This window comes from Vipera berus (genome assembly GCF_964194415.1).
Source record: "Vipera berus genome assembly, chromosome: 1".
NCBI classification, from domain to species: domain Eukaryota; kingdom Metazoa; phylum Chordata; class Lepidosauria; order Squamata; family Viperidae; genus Vipera; species Vipera berus.
This window is the reverse complement of record NC_138202.1, coordinates 187,311,298-187,334,574: the sequence shown is the minus strand read 5'-3', so window position 1 is coordinate 187,334,574 and position 23,277 is coordinate 187,311,298. Positions and strand designations below refer to the sequence as shown.

The following is a 23,277-nucleotide window of genomic DNA, read 5'->3' as shown; positions in this document are numbered from 1 at the left end:
TTTCCAGGGGGCTATTGAAAGCTGTTTTCCACTCATCTCCTTCTTTAATACAGACCGGATAATAAGTCTCAAATCCAGCTTTGTGAAAATCTTTCCCCTCTCTAAGTGGGCCAGAATATCCTTCATAAAGGGAAAGGGATACATATTTTCCACACTGACCACATTTAACCCTTTAAAATCCATGCACAACCTTAGTGAGCCATCTTTCTTCTCCTTAAACAGCACTGGGTAGCCACTCGGGATTTTGCAGATTGAATGAAGCCTCTGGCCAGGTTTTTGTCAATGTACTCCCTCAGTTCTTTTAACTCGGTGGGCATCATTGAATACATTTTTGGCTTACGTAATTTAGCCCCCAGTAAGATTTCAATTGCACAATCAGTTGCACGGGGGGGGGGGGAGAATGTCACACTCCTTTTCACTAAAAGCTTTTGCTAGATCCCTGGAATGGGTTCTACAGCCACTCCCAACAGTTCATGGGTATGTTGCTGATCTTCCATAGAGACAGTGTCTAGCATCTCACTTGGTGTAATAGGAGGGGAAGGTCCTGTCACCAGACTTAGCATCCTCACTCCATTCTCCCCCAAGTTTTCTTTAATAGAAAGCAATGCTTTTTAAAAAGGGAAGACAGTACTTGAGACAATGAAAATTGGATTGCAATCACTATTCTGTAGGACACTCAGCAGAACTTGTGCTGTTTTTTTTTAAATCAGTTAAAACAGCAAATTTGTCATCTGCATAATGTACCCCTAGCTGAGTTAGTTAATCTGGCATATGCCACATGGCTGGGTGATGGGGATGGCAGAAATAAGGATTGTCAAGACTGATGATTTTGTGGGTGTGTTTAGTTACATACAAGAAGCACTATGACTAGTGAAAGCAGCTATACGCCCAGCTGTAATCATAAATATGATTACAGTTATCCCATACAGAGCTGCAAAACTGTACTATGAATGTTAATTATGTCAGTAATCTCTTTCATAGGCAATTAACACTGCCATCAAGAACAAAATTCCCTGTGTCGTGGTGGAAGGTTCTGGTCAGATAGCAGATGTGATTGCAAGCTTGACAGATGCAGAAGGCACACTTACTTCCTCATCAGTTAAAGAGAGATTGCTCAGATACTTGCCTCGCACACTTTCTAGGCTCAGTGAAGAGGAGATTGAGAGTTGGATCAAATGTGTAAGTATATAGATTCTTCCTCCATGTAACTGGGACATTTATGATTTTATATATAATTAATTTGCTAGACTGTGATGGAGAACTTAATGAATGCTAACTTAAGAGAGAAAGGGGAAATGTATTCTGCTTCAGATAGTTCAGGGCTTAGACATGTAAACAAAATTGGGGAGCAGCTTGAGTAAGGTACTAAAGGTTACAAAATCAAGTGTGACCTTCCACTGGCCATTTTGAGAACTTAAAAATACTAGTAACTGGGAATGGAATATTTTAATATTTTTCTAATTTCTAAATTTATTATTAATAGGTTTCCAATGCAGTTTCTATCCTGATCTTAACTTTAAAAGTTTCTTAAGACAATTCTAATTTTTAAATGTATTATTAGCAAGATTTTTATTGCAATTTCTATCCTGCTTTTCACTTTAAAAAAATTCATAATACAAAACTATAACAATATAATTATAAAATGAGATAAATGATAAAAATGCATTAAAATTACATTTAAAAAAGTAATTTCTCAGATGATAAAACTTGTAAAACTAGAAATAATTTGTTTTCAGCTAGACTGTGATGAATTGAAGAAAAAGCTAAAACAAAATTCACCTAGAATGATATTTCTTAGAATAATATGAGCATGATTTGAGAAACAGTATATTTTCCACTATTGTACATTGTTTTTTCTAGGAATGTGACTGTTTTCCCTGCAACTTTTTTTCTTGTTCCTTTTTTGCAGTATTTCATTATGTATTACCAAGAAACTGTTCTGAGATTTTATAGAATTTGTACTAATTATTTGCAATAATTATTTACAATTATTTACAATTTTCCAAGATACATAGGGAGGCTAGTGGGCATAAAATTTAACACCTGTTTATTAGAAAGCAGATTAGTGCTTTCAAATCTAGGTAGGAAAAACTTGGCCCTAGGTATCAGGAAGGGGTTGGAGTTTTTTGTATTTCTATGTTGTCCAGATTTTTGCAGTCCTGCAAAAATTGTGCCCTCAGATTCCACCATTCCTTTTTTTTGCATTTGAAATATGATAGCAATAGCCATAGCAATAGCACTTAGACTTATACACTGTTTCACAGTGCTTTACAACCCTCTCCAAGTGGTTTACAGAGTCAGCATATTGCTGCCAACAATCTAGGTCTTCATTTTACCGACTTTGGAAGGATGGAAGGCTGAGTCAACCTTGAGCCGGTGAGAATCGAATTGCTGACAGTCGGCAGAATTAGCCTGCAATATTGCAGTCTAACCACTGCACCACCACGGCTCTGTGATGTGGCCAGTTTGGTTCAATGACATGTGCATTTCTTTCAGCATAAATTCAAATTCACAGCAAATAGAAATATTCTCCCCCCCAAAAGAGTCCCAGTTCAATTACATTGGTCTTTAATTACAGATCCATAACATTGCTGTTTGGTACATTAGTTAATGTGTGATTGTCTCTACATGGATGAATACAATAAGTGAATAAGAAAGTAACTTCAAATCAGTAAAATGTGGTTCAATTTTTATTAAAATGTTAATTTAATAATATGATGGATAATAACTTGATTATATCAAATGAAAGCATGTGAAACATGTGTTGTTTAAATGTTAGTTGACCTCATTATTCTAGTTATCCTCGTCTTAGCCTTTGGATGTGTAACAAAAGATGGCGAAAAATAGATAATCCTGCATTGTGCTTTGAATAAAGCAGACAAGTTTCTCCTGCTACTATGCATAGCATGACTGAAGAAGCTACCTCCCCACCCCAAACTATTAGAAGGAATAAGACAGCCTGCCTTAGCACATGCATGGAAGCTACTCAAGGGCCCAGGTGCATTTTAGGTTGAAAGGCAAACATAGGCAGACATTTCATTACTCAAATTAGGTAACATCATCAAGTACTAGTAAGGAATGGGGTTTGTTGTCAATTTATATTCTAGTGACTTGCCCTGACAATGTTGGTCGGAGTGATCTTGGAGGTTCTTTGGTTAGGCTGTTTACTGTCAGCTTGTTCAGCACTGCCTTCAATAGGATAACTTTTACTTCTTGATTTTTGGTCTGATGTTAATTTTGCTGTTAATGTATGCTCATCTGGATGTTGATTGCTGGTGGGAAGTGTTTTGGTATTTTTGTTCCTGTCAAGCCCCAGGGAAATCAGAAAATCTAGGCAGTTCAAATGAGTATAAAGATTTATTGCAAGCTCTCTACAAGAAAGTGAACTACAAAGAGTGAAAACAAATTGGCAGTATATAAGGGTCAAAGGAATTCAAGGCTGGCTGGACTTAGATCTCTTGTGGGCATTGATATATATCTAATGTTAAACTGTTCAGTCTCCTCACACGTTCGTGAGGAGAACACGGCAGCCCGTTGACAGCTGTCAAAAGGGCTGCCGCCGCTCACCCCCGCAAGCGGCTGAATTTGACAGCTGTCAAACTGCCGCACAGGCGCAGTACACTGACAGCTGTCAAACCGGCCTGGGCCGCGCATGCGCAGTTCAGCCGGAGCTGTCAAAGTTGCCAGCTGGCCTCGGCAACAGCTCGATGACAGCCGCGGCTGTCACAGCTGACCTCGCCTGATTGGCCGCCGCCGCGTGGTGGGAGAACACCGCCTGTTGATTGGTTTATTGTTGTTCGTTGTTACTGAAGTTGAGTATAAATAAGGGGGAATCCCGGCGGTACCTCGCCGGGAACCTGAGCCCTCTAATAAACGGTTAATCATGCCTGCTGCCTCCTGGTCTTCCTTTGGAACAATCCACCTGGCGACGAAGGTGGGATACGGGTCTGCTTGTTAGCTGAAGTCGTTGAGCTGAAGCCACGAGCGAAGGAGGGAAGCCGTCCCACCAGCCGACATTGCTGAAGTCGCTCGCTGGCTAGGGAGAGCCCTCCACCTACGCAAACCACAAGCAGACCCGCGGACCGGACAGCATGGCCAATCTTGGGCACGTCAGGGAGTTTGACGTTTCCCAGCCAGAAGGCTGGGAATCACATCTCGGGCAAGTTGAGGGGTACCTCCTCATAAATAAGATCTTCGAGGACCGCCCCAGGGCCGCGGCGCTCCTCTGCCTCAGCGGGCCAGCGGTCTACGATGTCACCGTAGGACTCTGCAGCCCAGACCCCGTGGCCGCCATGCCCTACGCTGAACTAGTAGACCGCCTCAACCGGCACTTTTCGCCAAGACGGTCCGAACTGTACTGGCGACTGAATTTCGCTCACCAATTCTAGCGACCAGGCGAGTCAGCCAAGTCCTTCATCACCACGGTCCGTCAGGCAGCCTGCCGTTGTCGCTTCCCGGACCTTGAAGACCGCATCAGGGACCAGGTCATTGTTGGTCTGTGGAACCAGAAACTCCAAAAGAAGCTTGTCACCAAGCCAACTATGGACCTCGCCGAGCTGACAATCGAAATTATGGCTTACGAAGACAGCCACAGGGAAGACGCGACCCCGCCGGGGAACCCCTTCAGCGGGTCAATCCATCAAGACTATCCGAGGAACCCCGACCCGGGAGCACCAGAAGAAAATACCGAAGTGGACGCCATCCGTCCGAGACCTGCCAACCCACAAACTCGCCGAGAAAGCGACAGAAGACCAGAGCGGCCGGGAGGAGGCACAAAAAACCCCGCCATCCGCGCCAAATGTGCCAGCTGCGGCAGCAACCACGCCAGGGCCTCTTGCAAATTCCGCAATGCCAAGTGCCATGGGTGTGGCAAAACTGGCCACATCCGCTCCGCCTGTCGCAGCACGAACCACGAGACCCTCAACGATCTGGAAGTCGCCCCGGAAGGTAATATTCCCCCCCCAAGCTGCCCAGGGAAACCCTAAGGTCATCTATCTTGACCACTAGCACGGACCAGGGGCCCTTAACCACCAGCTACATCCGCCCAAAGGTTAAAATCCAAGTCAGCATACAGGGAATCCCTTGTGAGATGGAGGTAGACTCAGGGTCCTCAGTCTCCATTTTATCTTGGGACACCCTGCAAGGAATTGCGCGTCAATGTGGACGCTGGTTTCCTCTTAGTCCCTCAAAAAAAATTTTAGCTGACTTCCAGGGCGCCCCAATCAAACTAAAAGGGGAAACCAGACTCACGGTCAACTACAAGCAATTTCACGGCGAACTGACAGCCCAAATTGCAGTAGGGAGGCGAGCCAGTCTCATCGGCCTCGATTGGTTCGAAGCCCTGGGCATAAAAATCATAGGCATCAACCACTTTCAGTCCTGTCAATTAGACGCCGTCCGCCACCAGTACGCGGACGTGTTTGACAGGACTCTAGGAAAATACAACGGCCCCCCCATAGACTTAAAGCTAAACCCAGAGGTCCTTCCTATTAGAATCAAGGCAAGGAGAGTCCCCTTTGCCCTCAAGTCTAAAATCAAAGCCGAACTCGACAGGCTAGTCGGGTTAGGGGTGATAGAACCCACTGAAGGGGGCACTTGGGAGACCCCTATAGTCACCCCGGTTAAGCCCAACGGGGAAGTCCGCCTCTGCGCGGACTATAAAGCCACCCTAAACCGTGCGTTAAATCCCCACGCCTATCCAGTCCCAGCTGTCAGAGACGTGCTCTCCTCCATCCAGTCGGGCACCATTTTTGCCAAACTCGACTTGGCTCACGCTTTTTTGCAACTGCCAGTCTCCGAAAAGACAGCTGACGCCCAGACCATCGTTACCCACCGCGGGGCGTTCAAGGTGAACCGCCTGCAATTTGGGATTTCTGTGGCACCTGGCATATTCCAGGAAGCCATGGAGAGAACCCTTAAAGGAATTCCCGGAGTCTGCCCCTACTTCGATGACGTGCTCATCGCAGGGGAGTCTGAGGAAATTCTAGCTGGCAGACTGCAGGAAGTGCTGCAAAGGTTCCGCGCCGCCGGCCTCAAACTGAAAAAAGAAAAATGCTCCATAGGAGTCCCTGCCACCGAATTCCTGGGCTACAAGATAGATGCCAAGGGAATCCATCCCACAGATTCCAAAGTCCAAGCTATCAGGGCAGCCCCACCCCCCAAAAATAAGCCTGAACTTCAAGCCTTCTTAGGACTCCTTAATTTTTATCACGCCTTCCTCCCCCAGAAGGCAACCATAGCAGAACCACTTCACAGGCTGCTAGATAAAGGAGCCCCCTGGCTCTGGACCCAGTCCCACAATGACAGTTTTCAGAAACTAAAACAGCTCCTATCCAGCAAATCCACAGTCACCCATTACAGGGAAAAATTGCCCCTCTGCGTTGCTTGCGACGCCTCCCCCTATGGCATAGGCGCAGTCCTCAGCCATCTCCGCAGCGATGGAACACAATCCCCCGTCGCTTATTATTCCAGGACCCTATCCAAAGCTGAGCGTAACTACGCTCAGATAGATAAAGAGGCCCTAGCAATAGTGGCAAGCGTGAAAAAATTTCACGACTACCTATACGGCCGTTCCTTCACAATTTTTACCGACCACAAACCACTGCTAGGGCTCTTCACCTGGGACAAATTAACACCACAAATCTTATCCCCTAGAATGCTCCGCTGGACCACGTTCCTAGCGGCTTATTCATTCAAACTTGAACACAAACCTGGGAAGGAAATGGGTCACGCGGATGGGTTAAGCAGACTGCCCCTGCCCACTCTCGAGCCAGACCCTGCACCGGCTGGCCAAATCCTGGCAATCCAGGAACTGCCGGATCGCCCCTTATCAGCCAAGGACATAGCCGCAGCGACCAGCAAGGACAAAGTCCTTGGGAGGGTCCTAACCTCGGTCCTAACAGGCTGGCAGTCCACCTCCCCTGGACCAGAATTCCAACCCTACTTCCTCAGGCGGCACGAACTGTCCGCTCACCTTGGCTGCATCCTATGGGGCAGCCGTGTCATCATCCCAAGCCCCCACAGGCAGCAAGCTCTACACTCCCTCCATGAGGGCCACCCAGATGTGGTTAAAATGAAATCGCTTGCCCGCAGTTACCTATGGTGGCCAGGGCTCGACGCTGACATTGAAAACCACGTAGCCGCCTGCTACATGTGCCAGCAAACCAGACCACCCCCGCCACATGCCCCCATCCACAAATGGGAGGTGACTAAGAACCCCTGGTCCAGGGTCCATATCGATTATGCCGGCCCCTTCCAGGGCCAATACTTTCTCATAATCGTCTACAGCTTCTCCAAATGGCTAGAAGTCATCCCTGTCACCAGCACGACCACCGCAGCCACAATCAGGGGATTGAGGAGGGTTTTCGCCACCCACGGGTTACCCGATGTCCTAGTGTCCGACAACGGCCCCCAATTTACCTCTCATGACTTCCAGATTTTCACCAGGGACAACTTGATTAGACACACCACATCCGCGCCCTTTCACCCTTCCACGAACGGCCTCGCAGAGGTCATGGTGAAGGCCACCAAGGACTCCCTGAAGAAAATCATCTCTGGAGACTGGCACTGCCGGCTGGCACAATTCCTCCTAGCCCAACATTCCACTCCTTGCTCCTCCACCGGCAAGTCACCGGCCGAACTCCGCTGGGGTCGCCGCCTGGTCACCAAGCTGGACCGTCTACACCCTGACAGGACAGCCGCGGAATCCGAACACACGCCACCTGTCAAAATCTTCCCTCCCGGCCAACTCATCTGGGCTAAGAACTTCGGGGCTGGCGACAAATGGCTCCAAGGCGTGGTATTAAACCAAACCGGCCCAATCTCCTATATAATTGACTTAGGGGGAGGAAGGCACATCAAACGTTATGCCGACCAGCTGAGACCCAGGGTGCCGCAAAGCCACCTTCCCCAAATACCCCCTATTACGTCGCTCAACCCACCCCCACCACAATTGCCACCAAGCCCAGCGCCACGCACCCCTGATGTCCCCAACAATTCCGAACCACCATGTTCAACAACTTCCACCGCCGGGGGAAGGGAAGATCAGCCCAGCGAAAATCTCCGCCGCTCCACCAGACCGCGGAGAACTCCAGCATATTTAGCCGACTACGAATGGGCCAGTAGCAGAAACAGCGAAACCGAGCCAAGTTAAAAACATCCAAGGGGAGGGGGGAAGGGGTGATATATATCTAATGTTAAACTGTTCAGTCTCCTCACACGTTCGTGAGGAGAACACGGCAGCCCGTTGACAGCTGTCAAAAGGGCTGCCGCCGCTCACCCCCGCAAGTGGCTGAATTTGACAGCTGTCAAACTGCCGCACAGGCGCAGTACACTGACAGCTGTCAAACCGGCCTGGGCCGTGCATGCGCAGTTCAGGTGGAGCTGTCAAAGCTGCCAGCTGGCCTCGGCAACAGCTCGATGACAGTCGTGGCTGTCACAGCTGACCTTGCCTGATTGGCCGCCGCCGCGTGGCGGGAGAACACCGCCTGTTGATTGGTTTATTGTTGTTCGTTGTTACTGAAGTTGAGTATAAATAAGGGGGAATCCCGGCAGTGCCTCGCCGGGAACCTGAGCCCTCTAATAAACGGTTAATTGTGCCTGCTGCCTCCTGGTCTTCCTTCGGAACAATCCAGGCATGAAGGGATTTATTACTGATAATGCATTTGATCCTTCCCTCAGGCTTAGCCTGGCCATCTCCTGCATCACCCATCCCTCCACCTTTCCCCCCCTACTCTTCCACGCTTTCTTCTTTTTAATTTTTTTAAAAATATTTTATTTTCTAATTTTACAATCATAAGTACTTAATAAACTACTTGTTGTCTGGGTCCATTGCTATTTCAGTGGTACATATTAACTTTCTCAATCTAGTTCCAATACCACACCATCCAATGCTTCCTTGATCTACTCTTCTTCCGGTGGTATGCATTTTTCCACACTGGGCAAATACAATTCTTGTTACTGTTTTTTTAAATCAAGTTTTATTGGTTTTCCAGTTTAACATACAAATATTTTTTTAAAATGAATCTTTATTTACATTTCGTGTTAAAAACACACCATACACCAACAAAGAAAAAAAAAACATTTACAATATACAAAAAATGAAGAAATCAAAAAATTGAAAACCATTTCAAAAATTTCACATTATATCTACTTCTAAACTAACAATTATATTCCACTCATTAAGTCTCTTATAACTATTCAACTCCAAAGCTTATTCATTAACAAAGACTATATCACTTCATTTTTGACCAACCTCCAAGCCACCCTCATTTCTTTAATCTTTTATCCATCCAAATATACCATTTATTCCATGATAGAAATGCTGGTGTCTCTTCTTTACCCTTCAACTTCTTGGTCAATGTGTCTGCTTCTGCACAATCAAGTATTCTCCTAATTATAACTTCATCCGGCGGGGTATGATTTGCCTTCCAAAATTGAGCATACCCCATCCTTGCCGCCGTTAAGATATGTAAAACCAAATACCATATTTCCTTCTTAATATTTCCAGGCCTGGAGCCAAGCAGATACGTCTCTGGTTTAAGATCAACTAAACACCCTGTGATTTCCTCTATCCATTTTTGGATCCTCATCCAATATCTAACCACTTCCGGACATGTCCACCATAAGTGATAGTATGTGCCAATCCCTTTACCACACTTCCAACAATCGGCCGACAATCCAGGAAACATTTTGGAAAGTCTAGCCGGAGGGAGATGGATGGATGGTGGTCCCCTGAGATCCTGATCACTGTGAGAGGGTGACCATGTTCTCAGGAGCCACTACTTCAGCTCTGTGGTCTTGATATGCAGTTGTTCAACCAGCTCGTCCTTTACTCCTATTTCCACCTCTGATGGCTTACACCAGAAATGAGCTACTTGCCCTGAGAGCTTCCCCCCTCTCTCAGAGGTGGCCATCAGACCTACGCCGCTGTTTCCTTAATGACGGGTCCTGGGACCCCGAGAGGTGGCATGGCGCCAAGAAGAGGCTCTTGGGTTTTCTTTTAAATTTTTTTGAAGGGTTAGGGAGGGGGGAGGGTCAGGCCCGGCAGAATGAGGGGAAGATCCTACCGGACCTGTCTCAGTCTAGGTTGGCCAATGGTCGCGGCAATATGAGGGCCGAGGAGAGTCTTGTAACCCAGGGGGATGGGACAGGGATACCGATCCCCACAGTAATTGGGAATGGCAGCAGATGGAGGAGCAGAGGGCCATATCGTAATCTGAGATCACGCCCACGCTATCTTCAGGCTGTGGCTCGCTCTGACCCTCTGGCTCTCACCTGCTATCCTGGGGAAGAGGGAGGGCAGACTCCTGAGCTCAGGCTGATCTATTTTAATGCCAGGTCTGTTGTGAATAAAGTTCCCCTCATCCATGACTTGATCGAGGAGGAAGACGCAGACCTGGCGTGCATCACGGAAACCTGGTTGGGCCCAGAGGGAGGGGTCCCTCTGACTGATTTATCCCCTCCAGGTTTCCGTGTGTTACATCAGCCTCGAGCTCAGGGTAGGGGAGGTGGCGTGGCGGTCGTTATCAGAGTGTTGGCAGGAGGGCAGAGGTCAAGCCCTAGGCCTCTTAATTGTGGAGTGCCTCAGGGTTCGGTGCTCTCGCCCCTCCTGTTCAACATCTATATGAAGCCGCTGGGAGAGATCATCCGTAGCTTCGGGGTGAAATATCATCAATATGCTGATGATACCCAGCTATTCATCTCCACCCCGAACCAACCCAGTGATGCCCTTGATGTGATGTCCCGTTGCCTGGAAGCGGTACAGATTTGGATGGGAGAAAACAGGCTTCGACTCAACCCGGCCAAGACTGAGTGGCTGTACATACCGTCATCTCGTTTAGTCCAAGAGGTTCCATCTCTGACTATAGGAGGAGAGATGTTACCTCCCATTGATAGAGCACGCAATCTGGGCGTCCTCCTAGATTCACGACTCAGTTTTGAAGATCATATTGGAGCCGTGGCTAGGGGGGCATTTGCACAGATTCATCTTATATACCAATTGCGCCCCTTTTTGGACCGAGATGCCCTACGTACAGTCACCCACGCACTCGTTACCTCCCGTATTGATTACTGTAATGCTCTCTACATGGGGCTGCCCTTGAAGACCACCCGGAGGCTTCAGCTGGTGCAGAATGCAGCTGCACGGGTTGTGATGGGAGCTCCCCGATACTCCCATATTACACCCCTCCTGCGTGAGCTGCATTGGCTACCAGTTGCCCTCCGGGTGAGATTTAAGGTGCTGGTACTTACCTTTAAAGCCCTACATGGCTTAGGTCCGGGATACTTGCAGGACCATCTGCTGCCGGGAACAAATTCCCATCGTCCAGTACACTTACACAGAGAAGGCCTCCTCAGGGTACCGTCGGCTAGACAATGTCGGTTGGCGACCCCCAGGGGGAGGGCCTTCTCTGTGGGAGCGCCAGCCCTATGGAATCAGCTCACCCCTGAGCTTCGGATGGCCCAAAACCTCCAATCCTTTCGCCGCGGCCTCAAAACACTCCTGTTCCACCAGGCTGACCTGGACTGACAGGCATTTTAATTAATTTATATTTAGAATTTTTAATTTATTTTTTAAATTCTCTAATTTTAATTTATTACACAGATGTTCTCAATTTTATTTTTATCTTGATTTGTACTTATTATATGTTTTGTTGTTAGCCGCCCTGAGTCCTTCGGGAGATAGGGCGGGATATAAATCCCATCAATAAATAAATAAATAAATTTTGTATATGTTCTCTTTATATGACGTGGAAACCACCAGCCTCATATTAGTCCACCAAATCTCTTCCCATTTCTCAAGTGGAAGTGCATAACCAAAATTCTTCCCCCAGGCAATCATCTCATCTTTTACCACCTCCTCCCCTACTACCCTAGTTAGCAACAATTTATAGCACTTAGATATCATCCCTTTCTCCGGACCCAGCAGAATCTTATCTAATTCCTGCAGATTCAGATAAATACCCCTTCCTTCCTTATCCTTCTTATACCTTGACTGGATCTGCAGGTAGGCCCACCACTCCAATTGAAACCCTTGCTGAGCCAGATCTTGTCGTGTTTTGAGTTCTCCCCTGCTATCTAAAAGTTCTTTATAAGTTGGTCTTCTTCCCTTCTTGAGTAGGGTCGGATGGGTCAAGGCTTCCAAAGTTGATAACCAACACGGAATTTGCGCATAGTACGTAGCCCTTATCTTATCCCAATTCCGAATCAGTATATCTCTTATGTAGTGGCGAGTAAACTGTTTACTTGGAGGAGTACCTTCCCGCCAAAGAGCTGCATGCCATCCCTGCAGCAAATCAAATCCTTCCAAACTCAACAATCAATTATTCCTTAGACTTATCCATTCCTTGCCCCAAACTAAGAGGGCAGCCTGATAGTAAAGTTCCCAGTTCAGTAGGCCAAGGCCCCCTCTTTCCTTAATTTCTTGCATCATTTTTTTTCCTAATCCTGGGCCGTTTCCCCTGCCAAACAAATCTAGAAACTACCCCCTCTAACTAATTGTTTATCTGGTCGGCTTTCATAATACTCCAGAACATTTAATATAATTCTGAGATTATCTTTTATTTGTCTAGTGGGAAGGAACCCATTCTGGTCTGTATGTATGAATTGGTTTAAGTAAATTTTTAATCTATCTGCAATTATTGTTGCAAATATTTTATAATCTGAATTAAGAAGGGATATTGGCATATAATTTTTAATATGCTTTGAAGGGAAGTCATCCTTAGGAATCAAACTAATATTTGCCTCCAACCAAGTTTGCGGGACTATAGCCTCATCCAAAATTTCATTAAATAGATCTTTCATATGTTTTCCCAACGATTCCACTAATACCTTATACAATTCTGCAGGAATTCCGTCAGTGCCTGGGGTTTTCTGACATTTCTGTTGTCTGACCGCTTTTTCAATTTCTGCTATTGTTATCTCCTGATCTAAGGCCTCTTTCTCATTAGGAAATAACTTAGGAAGGTCTGACTCCATCAGGTATTGTTTAATCCTCTCCTCAGGAACCTTTTCTTCCTGATATAATTCTGTAAAAAACTCAATCGCTATCTTTTCTATCCCTTCTTTATCCCCTATCAGTGTCCCCCTCTTATCCTCTAACTGCTCAATTCTTCTACTTTCCTTCTCTTTCCTTATTCTATAGCTAAGCCATCTCCCTGGTTTATTGGCATATTCAAAATAGTTCTGCCTCACCACCCTAATTTGATGTGCTATTTTCTCTTGGTCCACAAGGTTGAGTTTATGCCTCCAAAAATCCACCTGCTCCTTCCCGTAAACTTTCTGTGGGTTTACCTGGAGAGCCTTCTCTGCCTTAGTAAGTTGCTCAACAATTTCCCTCCTACTTTCCTCCTCCTTCCTACGTTTAACTGCCATCTGTTTTATTATCAAGCCTCTCAAATAAGCTTTAGCCATATCCCAAACTATTCGTAGGGGCATCCCTTCCGTCCTATTTTCTAAAAAAACCAGACTCATCTCTTGTTTAATTTTTTGTACAAAAACCATATCCTTCAGGATCTCCAGGCTCATCATCCATCTACTCCTCACTCTACTCCCCCTTATCAATGTAATAGCCACTGGGTTGTGGTCCGCCCATTCGTTCATCAAAATCATGGCATCTTTTGCATAAGATATCAGCCCATCTGACAACCATACCATATCCAACCTAGACCATGAGTTATGCCTGGGGGAGTAGTAGGTATAACGTTGAGAGGCTGGGTTAATCACACGCCATATATCCCTAAGGCCAAATTCTTCACACATATCCCTAAATACTTTGGGTAAGACCCTCCTATCTTTCCCTTTTTTCTTCTTCAAATCAACCCTCCCTGTTTTGTAATCCTTAGCCCTATCTACCACTGCATTAAAGTCCCCCAAGAGACACATCTGCTCATACTCCAGATCTAATATTTTCCGATATATTTTCTGGAAAAAGTCTCCCTGATTATTATTAGGTGCATATATGCCTACCAGTAACACTTTGCTTCCCACCATTTCTATCTCCAGCATCAGGCTTCTCCCCTCCGGGTCTGCCCATAATTCTTTAGGACACAAGTACTCCTTAACATACATTGCTACACCTTTCTTTTTCAACAGCAGACATGTGCAGACGCTGGGAGTATTACCATTTTCTGACCATGGAGATACCTTGGAAATATCTTGGAAATGCTGTACAAACATCATCTTAATGCACCCCACCTACTGTATTTGACTCTACATGCAATAAAGGTATTTCTGTATGATAAAAGGTGTTTTCCACGAGTTCAACTATCTGGAGAGAGCTGTTAATGTTAAGGACATCTGCTTATATAGACCATAGAAGTCTTATCAAGAGATTAATTAAAGTACAATGGCTTGGATACAGAATAGTCAGAAAATGGTAATACTCCCAGCATCTGCACATGTCTGCTGTTGTCACATGTTAGCTGGTTAATGGAGGATGAGACATCTCCAGAGACAAAGGAGGAGGAAGTCCATCCCAGAAAGGGGAGGGAAGAGGAAATACATCATAGGGTAGGAGGGTCTGACTGCCCACATTGTAATTTCTCTAAAACAGCCACGTGGTGGCAGCACAGTAGTCATTGTCTGGATTTGTAAATTTAGATTAGAAAATTGTTCTTTTGTCTCATTTTTGTTATTTTTAGTCTCATCATGAAATAAAACAATTCTCTGTTAGATTGATTTCAACATAGAAAGAATTTCTTTCTGAGATTCATTAACATTTTCTTGTTGGTATATCAAGCTGGTAGCTTTGGAGACAGGTGTTAAAGATGATTTTTTTTTACTATTTGAGGTTATGTATGGAACACTCATTTTGTTTTTGTATGTAGTCTTTATAGTCCAGAAGGGTCCCCAACACAGATAAGCAGCCCAAGAGTTTTTTTTTCCCTTTTCCCAGCTGCAGTCTGCAAAGTGAAAGTTTCCAGGAACAACAAAGAAACAGCCCAAGAGGGTTTTTTCCCTTTTCCCTGCTGCAATCTTCAAAAGTGAAAGTTTCCAAAAACAACCATATCTTATCTGAGTCTGGGCTTCAAGCCAAGTTCCTTTAAATTGCAATGCCATAGTTCTCCAATAGATGTCATTAAAGGCATCTTCCAGCTTTTTAAATCCAAACTTATATTACAAACTTTTCATGTCTCTTTTCTAAAAAAAAGTCTCAAAAATACTTTTAGTCCCCAAATTTCAAAGCTATATATCAGTATTGGTTCCAAATTAATCTTATAATTTTCTATGTTTTCCCCCAAGCAAGTAGTTCACTGCTTTTCTTTTCCTAAGGGAATGGGGCAGAAATTCCCCTTCCCTCTCTCATCAGGGAGGATTCTTTCCTTTGGGCAATTTTCCCCCCAGGAATTTTTTTAAAAAAAATAATAAAGAGAGGATATAGTCTCACCCAGTTCCATCCACATTACTCAAAAGTTGCTTGTTAGTGCTTATTTTCTTTGGTTGTCAGCAGCTTCTGATTGGCCACAGAAGTGTAGCCAGTCTTCCCCCCACTGATTTGGAGGGCTTCCTCGGATCCAGCTGCCACCCCTCCATGATCCATGAGGTTCCTCTCCTTCTTCATCACCTCTCCGGGGCAACTTTCTACCCTTTCTACCCAACAGGCTGAAATTAAACATGGAAGACGGAGCCCTGTCTTCCTGCACCCATTACGCCGCAATGACTAACCAGAAGCCACCTCTTCTGCACTTTCTTCTATGCTGCTTTATCCTTCCTGCACTGTGTCTTCAAAGTCTGACTTCTCATAGGAACTTGGCAAGGTTGGGAGGGAAGCAGTCTCAAAAGAACCTTCCTCCCACTTCTCTTCAGGAGCTGGTGAGTCAGGTGGTGGTTGCTGTAACACAGAAACATCATTAAAAGTTCCCTCTTCTCCCCTCCCCCCAGAGGAATACAAAGGGACTGGTTAACGTCTTCCTCAATAGATTCCTCAGGCAAAGCCAGGCAGGGAATTGGTAGCTTGGTGAGCCTGGGCTTATTAGGGAACCACTGGTGAAACTGGAAAAGAGCTCTGGAAAAGAAGGCGCACAGCAGAAGGCTGTGTCTCTCTGTGTGTCTTGTAAAAGAACAGCTCCAATGGTTACGTCTGAAGCATCTGTTTGGATAACAAATCTTTTTGATGTGTCCAGATCTGAAGCAGGGATCAACTTTAACTCTTCGAATGCTGATTGGTGTGTAGAGGTCCAAGCAAATTTACCTCCTTTCTTAGTCATTTGGGTTAATCGTTTGGCTTTATGAGCAAAAGGTGGTATAAATTTCCTGTATAAGTTACGTAAGATTAGCAAATGTTGGATATCTTTGGTTTTGTGAGGGGCTTGCCAGTCTAGGACAACTTGGGCCTTCTGGGGGTTCATCTGGATGCCTTTTGTGTATCCCAAGAAGTCTAGTTGTTGCAGGTCAAAGGGGCATTTTTTTGGTGCCAGCCCCTCAGATACTGGAACACTGCTATCATGTCTATTTCTTCTTTTTTTAGACCCTTCGTATGTTCTTCATATGTTTTTGTCTCCAGGCCTTTGATCATCTTAGTTGCTCTTCTCTGAATTTGTTTCCAAACTCTCAACATCTTTTTTGTGATATGGTGACCAAAATTGGCTGCAGTATTCCAGGTGTGGTCTTACTAGAGTTTTTTAAAGTGGTACTAATACTTTGCGTGATCTTGATTCTATGCCTCTGTTTATACAACCCAGGATTGTATTAGCTTTTTTGGTTGCTGCTGCACACTCATAGTCAAGTGATCTTCCACTAGGACTCCAAGGTCCCTCTCAAAGTAACTATTTTTAAACCAGGTTTTGACCAATCTGTATTTGTACCTTTGGTTTTTCCTGCCTAAATGTAAGACTTTGCTTTTCTATACATTGAAACTCATTTTGTTGGATAGGGCCCATTGTTCAAGTTTTTCAAGATCTTTTTGGATCCTGAGTTTGTCTTCTGGGGTAATTGGCTACTCCTGTCAGTTTGGTGTCATCTGCAAATTTGATGAGTTCCCCTTCAATTCCCTCATCTAAGTCATTTATGAAGATATTGAAGAGTACTGGGCCTAAGACGGAACCTTGTGGTACCCCACTGCTTACTTCTCTCCATGTGGATGTACTGCCATTGAGGACTACTCTTTGAGTATGGTTTATGACTTTGCTTCTAGTTGTTTGCAGATCTGTTTTTTGATTATCTTTTCTAGGATGTTCCCAGGTATTGATGTTAGGCTGATTGGTCTGTATTTTCCTGGGCCTGTTTTCCCCCTTTTTTTGAAGATGGGAACCACATGAGACCTTTTCCAATCCTCAGGTACTTCCTCAGTGCTCCAGGATTTTTGGAAAATATGGTACAATGGTTCTGAGATAACATCTGTCAGCTCCTTTAGAACTCTAGGATGTAAGCTGTCAGGTCCCAGTGATTTATATTCATCAAGTTCGGATAGGTGTTCCCTTACCATTTTCTTGCTTATTTTAATTTTTATTTCTAGTTTGTCTTCTGCAGTATTTTTTGTATGTTGTGCTATAATTTCTTTTTGTGTGAAGATTGATGCAAAGAATGAGTTAAGCAGCTCTGCTTTCTCCCTATTGCTCATTATTTCCTTGCCATCTCTCCTTAGTGGACCTACAGTTTCCTTGACTTTTTTCTTGTTATTAATATGTTGAAAGAAACTTTTTAAAATTATCTTTGACTTTTTTTGCAAGTCTTTGTTCATTCTGAGCCTTTGCTTTCCTGATTTCGACTTTCTGACTGCCTGCTGATAATCAGTCTTAGTTATGTGTCCCTCTTTCCATTTTTTGTACTTGTCCTTTTCGTCTTTCAGTTTGTCTGAGAGATCTTTGTGCAGCCATGCTGGTTTCTTCTTGACTTTTTTGTTTTTCTTTTTCAGTGGTACTATGCTGGACTGGGCTTTTATGATAGCATTTTTCAGAGTTTCCCATGGTTCTTGAATTGTTTTCCCTTTAGGATTTTAATCCATGGAATCTTTCCTAGGTTCTCTTTGAATTAGTTAAAATCAGCTCTTTTGAAGTTTAAGACAATGGTTGAATTATTTTCTATTCTTTGTGTTTGCATTACATTGAATTCCAGTATGCAGTATCCAAGGTTCCATCAACTTCAACTCCTTCTTTATTAATAAGAATTAGGTCCAGTATAGCTTTACTTCTAGTTCCCTCCTCTACCTTTTGGATGACAAAGTTGTTGGCTAGGTTGGTTAGGAATTTGTTTGATCTCCAGCTCGCTGCAGAGTTTGTGTGCTAACTGATAACTGTGTAGTTGAAGTGTCCCATTAATACTGTGGTATGCGTCCTACATACATTTGTTAACTGGTTGGCAAAGAGTCCATCTATTTCTTCTGATTGGTTGGGTGGCCTGTAGTATACCCATTGGGCAATGTCATATTCCCCCCCCCTTTTATTATTATTATTATTAAATTTTTATACCGCCCTTCTCCCGAGGGACTCAGGGCGGTGAACAGGGCATATGATAAAAATACAAAACTACAAAAGTTAAAATAGAATTAAATTAATGCCCAAGATAAAACAATAAAATATACAAATATTTAAAACCCAAATTAACTCCCCATCAGGCCAGGCCAGCTTGTTCAAACAGGTGGGTCTTTAACCCGCGCCGGAAGGAGCGGAGATCCGGTGCCATTCGGAGCTCCACCGGCAGTTGATTCCACAAAGCCGGGGCGCCCACAGAGAAGGCCCTCCCCCTGGGGGCCACCAGCCGGCATTCTCTGACTGGAGGCACCCTGAGGAGGCCCTCTCTGTGGGAACGCACAGGGCGGAGGGGAGTTGACGCCGGCAGCAGGTGGTCCCCGAGGTATTCCGGACCCATGCCATGTAGGGACTTAAAAACCATCACTAAGACCTTGAACCTCACCCGGAAGACAACTGGTAACCAATGTAGCTCATGGAGCAAAGGTGTAACATGGGAGTACCGGGAAACTCCCAAGACAACTCTCGCGGCCGCATTCTGTACCAGTTGGAGCCTCCGAGTGGTCTTCAAGGGAAGCCCCATGTAGAGAGCATTACAGTAGTCAAGGCGAGAGGTCACGAGCGCATGAGTGACCGTACACAGGGCATCCCGGTCCAGATAGGGCCGCAACTGGCGCACCAGGCGAACCTGGGCGAAAGCCCCCCTAGTCACAGCTGCTACATGATCTTCCAAGGTAAGTCGTGAATCTAGGAGGACTCCCAAGTTGCGAGCCCTATCCACGGGGGGTAACAGCTCACCCCCCATAGAAAGGGATGGAACATTTTGAATGTCCCGGGATGCCGGAATGTACAGCCACTCAGTCTTGTCCGGGTTGAGTTGAAGTCTGTTCCTCCCCATCCAGACCCGAACCGCCTCCAGGCAACGGGACATCACAGCGAGGGCATCACTGGGGTGGTTTGGGGTAGAAATAAAAAGTTGGGTTTCATCAGCATATTGATGATACCCAACTCCAAAACCACGAATGATCTCACCCAGCGGTTTCATGTAGATGTTGAACAGGAGAGGCGAGAGAACCGACCCCTGAGGAACTCCACAAACGAGAGACCTAGGGGCCGATCTCTGCCCCCCTGCCAACACCGACTGCGAACGTCCCAGGAGATAGGAGGAGAACCACCGAAGAACTGTGCCTCCCACTCCCAATCCCCTGAGACGCCGCAGCAGGATACCATGGTCGATGGTATCGAAAGCCGCTGAGAGGTCTAATAGGACTAGGACAGAGGAACATCCCCTATCCCGAGCCCTCCAGAGATCATTCACCAGAGCGACCAATGCCGTCTCCGTGCTGTACCCGGGCCTGAAACCCGATTGGTACGGATCCAGATAATCCGCTTCATCCAGGACCAGAGGGAGCTGATGCGCCACCACACTCTCAACAACCTTCGCAAGAAAGCGAAGGTTGGAGACTGGACGAAAGTTGTTCAACACAGCTGGGTCCAAGGCAGGCTTCTTGAGGAGGGGTCTCACCACCGCCTCCTTCAAGATGGTGGGGAAATTACCCTCACTCAAAGAAGCAGATATCACCGCCTGGAACCAGCCTCGTGTCCTCTCCCTAGCTGCATAAACCAGCCAGGAAGGGCACGGGTCCAATAAACATGTGGTGGAGCTCAGCCTCCCCATAATCCTGTCCACTTCATCAGGGGTCACAGAATCAAACTCCTCCCAGATAACATTGACAAGACCGCCCGTGTCCTGATCGTCAGACTCTGCCCAGCTGGAGTCCAAACCGGTCCGAATCCGAGCGATTTTATCCAACAGATGCTGACCAAACTCCTCGGCACGACCCTGTAAGGGATCCCCCCTCACCTCCTGATTAAGAAGTGAGCGAGTCACCCTAAACAGGGCGGCCGGGCGATTATCTGCGGACGCGATGAGGGTGGAGAAGTAATTACACCTCGCCACCCTCATCGCAGCGAGATAAGACCTAATATAGGTTCTTAACCGCAATCGGTCGGATTCGGATCGGCTGGACCTCCAGCAGCTCTCTAGGCCCCGTTTCCGACGCTTCATCTCTCGGAGCTCCGCGGAGAACCATGGAGCTCGTTGGGATCTGCACCGGGTCAGGGGCCGCAAGGGTACAACTCGGTCCAGTGCCTCAGTGGCTGCCCTTTCCCAGGCTTCCACTAAGGCATCCGCCGAGCTGTGAGCGACGGAGGCAGGTGGGGATCCCAGCGCTGCCTGGAACCCATCGGGGTCCATTAAGCGCCTGGGGCGGTACCATCTAATTGGTTCCATATCCCCACGGCGGGGGGTGGTAAAACGGAAGACCAGCCGCAGGAGGTGATGATCCGTCCCTGACAGGGGCATGATAAATGGAGAGCCCCCACCAAGATCATCCAACCATCGTCCAGATAAAAAAACTAGGTCCAGGGTGTGGCCTCCCTCATGAGTTGGTTCAGAAATTACCTGCGTCAGGTCCATGGCCGTCATGGAAGCCATGAACTCCCGAGCCAACTCAGATGACCCTCCCAGGGATGGTAGATTGAAGTCACCCAAAACTAAAAGTTTGGGGAACTCAATCACCAAACCGGAGAGGACATCGAGTAGCTCAGGCAGGGCTGCCGCTGTGTGACTAGGCGAAACGTACACCAGCAGCAAGCCCAACTGTGCCCCCGAACCAAACCTCAAAAAGAGAGACTCACACCCGACTATCTGAGGGACGGTGGTCTCCCGCGGACATAAGGTCTCCCTGATAACTACCGCCACTCCCCCGCCCCTACCTTGAGCCCGGGGCCGGTGTAACGCTCGGAAACCTGGTGGGCAAAGATCAACCAAAGGGACCCCACCCTCTGGGCCCAACCAGGTTTCGGTAATACAAGCCAGGTCCGCATGCTCACCCTCCACCAAATCCCGCACAAGGGGAGCCTTATTAACCACGGACCTGGCATTCAGGTACACCAGCCGGAGCTCAGGAGGCTGCGCATCCTCGCTCCCGGCACCTCGGGGAAGAAACAGAGGGTCGGAGCGCCTCACTGCTTGTAAACAGCGGGGACGGCCCTCCCGGTAACGATACGGCCCTCTGTCCATACGCCTGCTGCCATACCCCAGTGTCGTGGGAATCGGTAATCCCACGACCCGCTCCTGAGCCCCAGATGTAACCACACCCCGCTCCCCCCGAACGCAGTCAGACCGAGGCCTGGCCTGCCCCATGGTTGTATGGCCACCCCCCATAGTCAAACAACCATTACCCCCCGCCCCTCTCCCTAACCCCCTAAAAAATTTAACTAAAAAAGTAACCAGGGGCCTCCTATTAAATTTGGATGGAGAGCCCCTGACCTTACCCGGCCATCTCTCAGGGTCCCAATAATTGGGCCCTTCATTGAGACTGGGAGAGGCAAAAAAGGCGGGATGCACCCAGGAGAGGGGGGCACCTTTTATTTTGATCCATATACATTCTGGAGGATTTTATATTTGATCATGTGCATTTCTGTAGATATGCAGTATTCTCTTAGATATAGTGCAACACCCCCTCCTCTTTTTGTAGTTCTGTTTCTTTTGAACAATTTGTATCCATCCATCAGTCCATTCCAGTCATGGGTTTCATCCCACCAGGTTTCTGTAATGCCAACTATGTCAGGGCTTTTCAACTGGTGGTACGCATACCACTAGTGGTACATCAGCACCTGGCAGGTAGTATGCATACAACGGGTTAAAAAGCACTGTTTAAAAACAGTGTAAAAGAGGATGAGGTTCTGTGGGAGAGTCAGTTGGAGCTGTGTGAGGTATCACCAGGACTCTACTGAGAGTCCAGGATTGGCGTGCAGCTCCAGCTGATTGGCAGGGGGTCTTTCCTTGTTGTTTTTCAGCGTTTTCATCCTGCTTTCATGAGAGGGCACTGTTTTTTTGGGAGAAAGCTGTCCCCTTTCCCCCTCAAATCCACAACCAAGCAAGACACCTGCCAGCCTGCCCAGCCACGCTCTTCCTCCTGTCTGAGGTTTTTGTTGTCGTAAGCATTTCTTTTGAGGATTGGCAGCAGGGGGGGCTGTTTGGTTTTTATTCCCCCTGCCAGTCTGCTGGGTAGATGCAGCAGGTTTTGGTCACTTCTGTCATGCTGGGAGGTTACTCACAAAGCACATTTGTTTTGGGGGGGGATCCCCACTCTGGTTGCTAAGCTTGCTTAAACTGTCTTCCTCCCCCTCCTCCTCCTCACTGGAGCCCCGCTTTGTCTGCAATGGTGCGGCAGGAAAACCCCTGCCAAACTGGGGATGATGCAGATCTGCCCTCTGTGGAGTAGGTTAATATGCTCTCTGTCAATCAGGTATGATTTCCTTTCTTTGACACCCCCATGCTTGTAGCTGCTTCTGAGCCCCTCATTCTTGGGAGTTAGCATTGCTTTCATCTCTTTCTGCTGGGCCCCTTCTGATGGGTAACTGTTGTCACCCAAGAGGTGTTTTAAAGTTAGGGAATCTTTGGGGGATAGCCAACTAGCACCCCAACATGCTTCCATGGCCCCACTTCAATGGCAGAAGCTGCACCCCACCCCCAAAGCCCCTGCTATCACCTATCGGCTTCTTTGAGTCAACCATAAGGAGAGAAGGGGATAGAACAGTGCAAAGATTAATGTCAGAGAAACAGGCACAGGTTTCCCATTAGAAGTGTGCTAAGTGGGTGTACAAATAGTCATCAACCTACAGCCACAATTTAGCCCAAAATTTATGTTGCTGAGAAATTTGTTAAATGAGTTTTGTCCTATTTAATGACTTTTCTTGCCACATTTGTTAAATGAATCACTACAGTTGTTATATTAGTAACACAGTTCTTAAGTGAATCTGGTTTCCCCACTGACTGCTTGTCAGAAGGTTGCAAAAGGGGATC

The 23,277-nt window shown here is 46.6% G+C and overlaps 1 protein-coding gene across 1 annotated transcript in view; it reads left to right on the top strand.

Annotated features, from left to right (window-relative positions):
* Window positions 1-23,277, top strand: part of TRPM8 (transient receptor potential cation channel subfamily M member 8) — a gene marked incomplete at its 3' end in the record, with an annotated part of 276,625 nt that overhangs the window by 92,740 nt on the left and 160,608 nt on the right. The window contains exon 8 of the mRNA XM_081341953.1: window positions 982-1,179. Coding sequence (XP_081198079.1) covers window positions 982-1,179 — 198 coding nt within the window. The remainder of the gene's footprint in view (window positions 1-981; window positions 1,180-23,277) is intronic.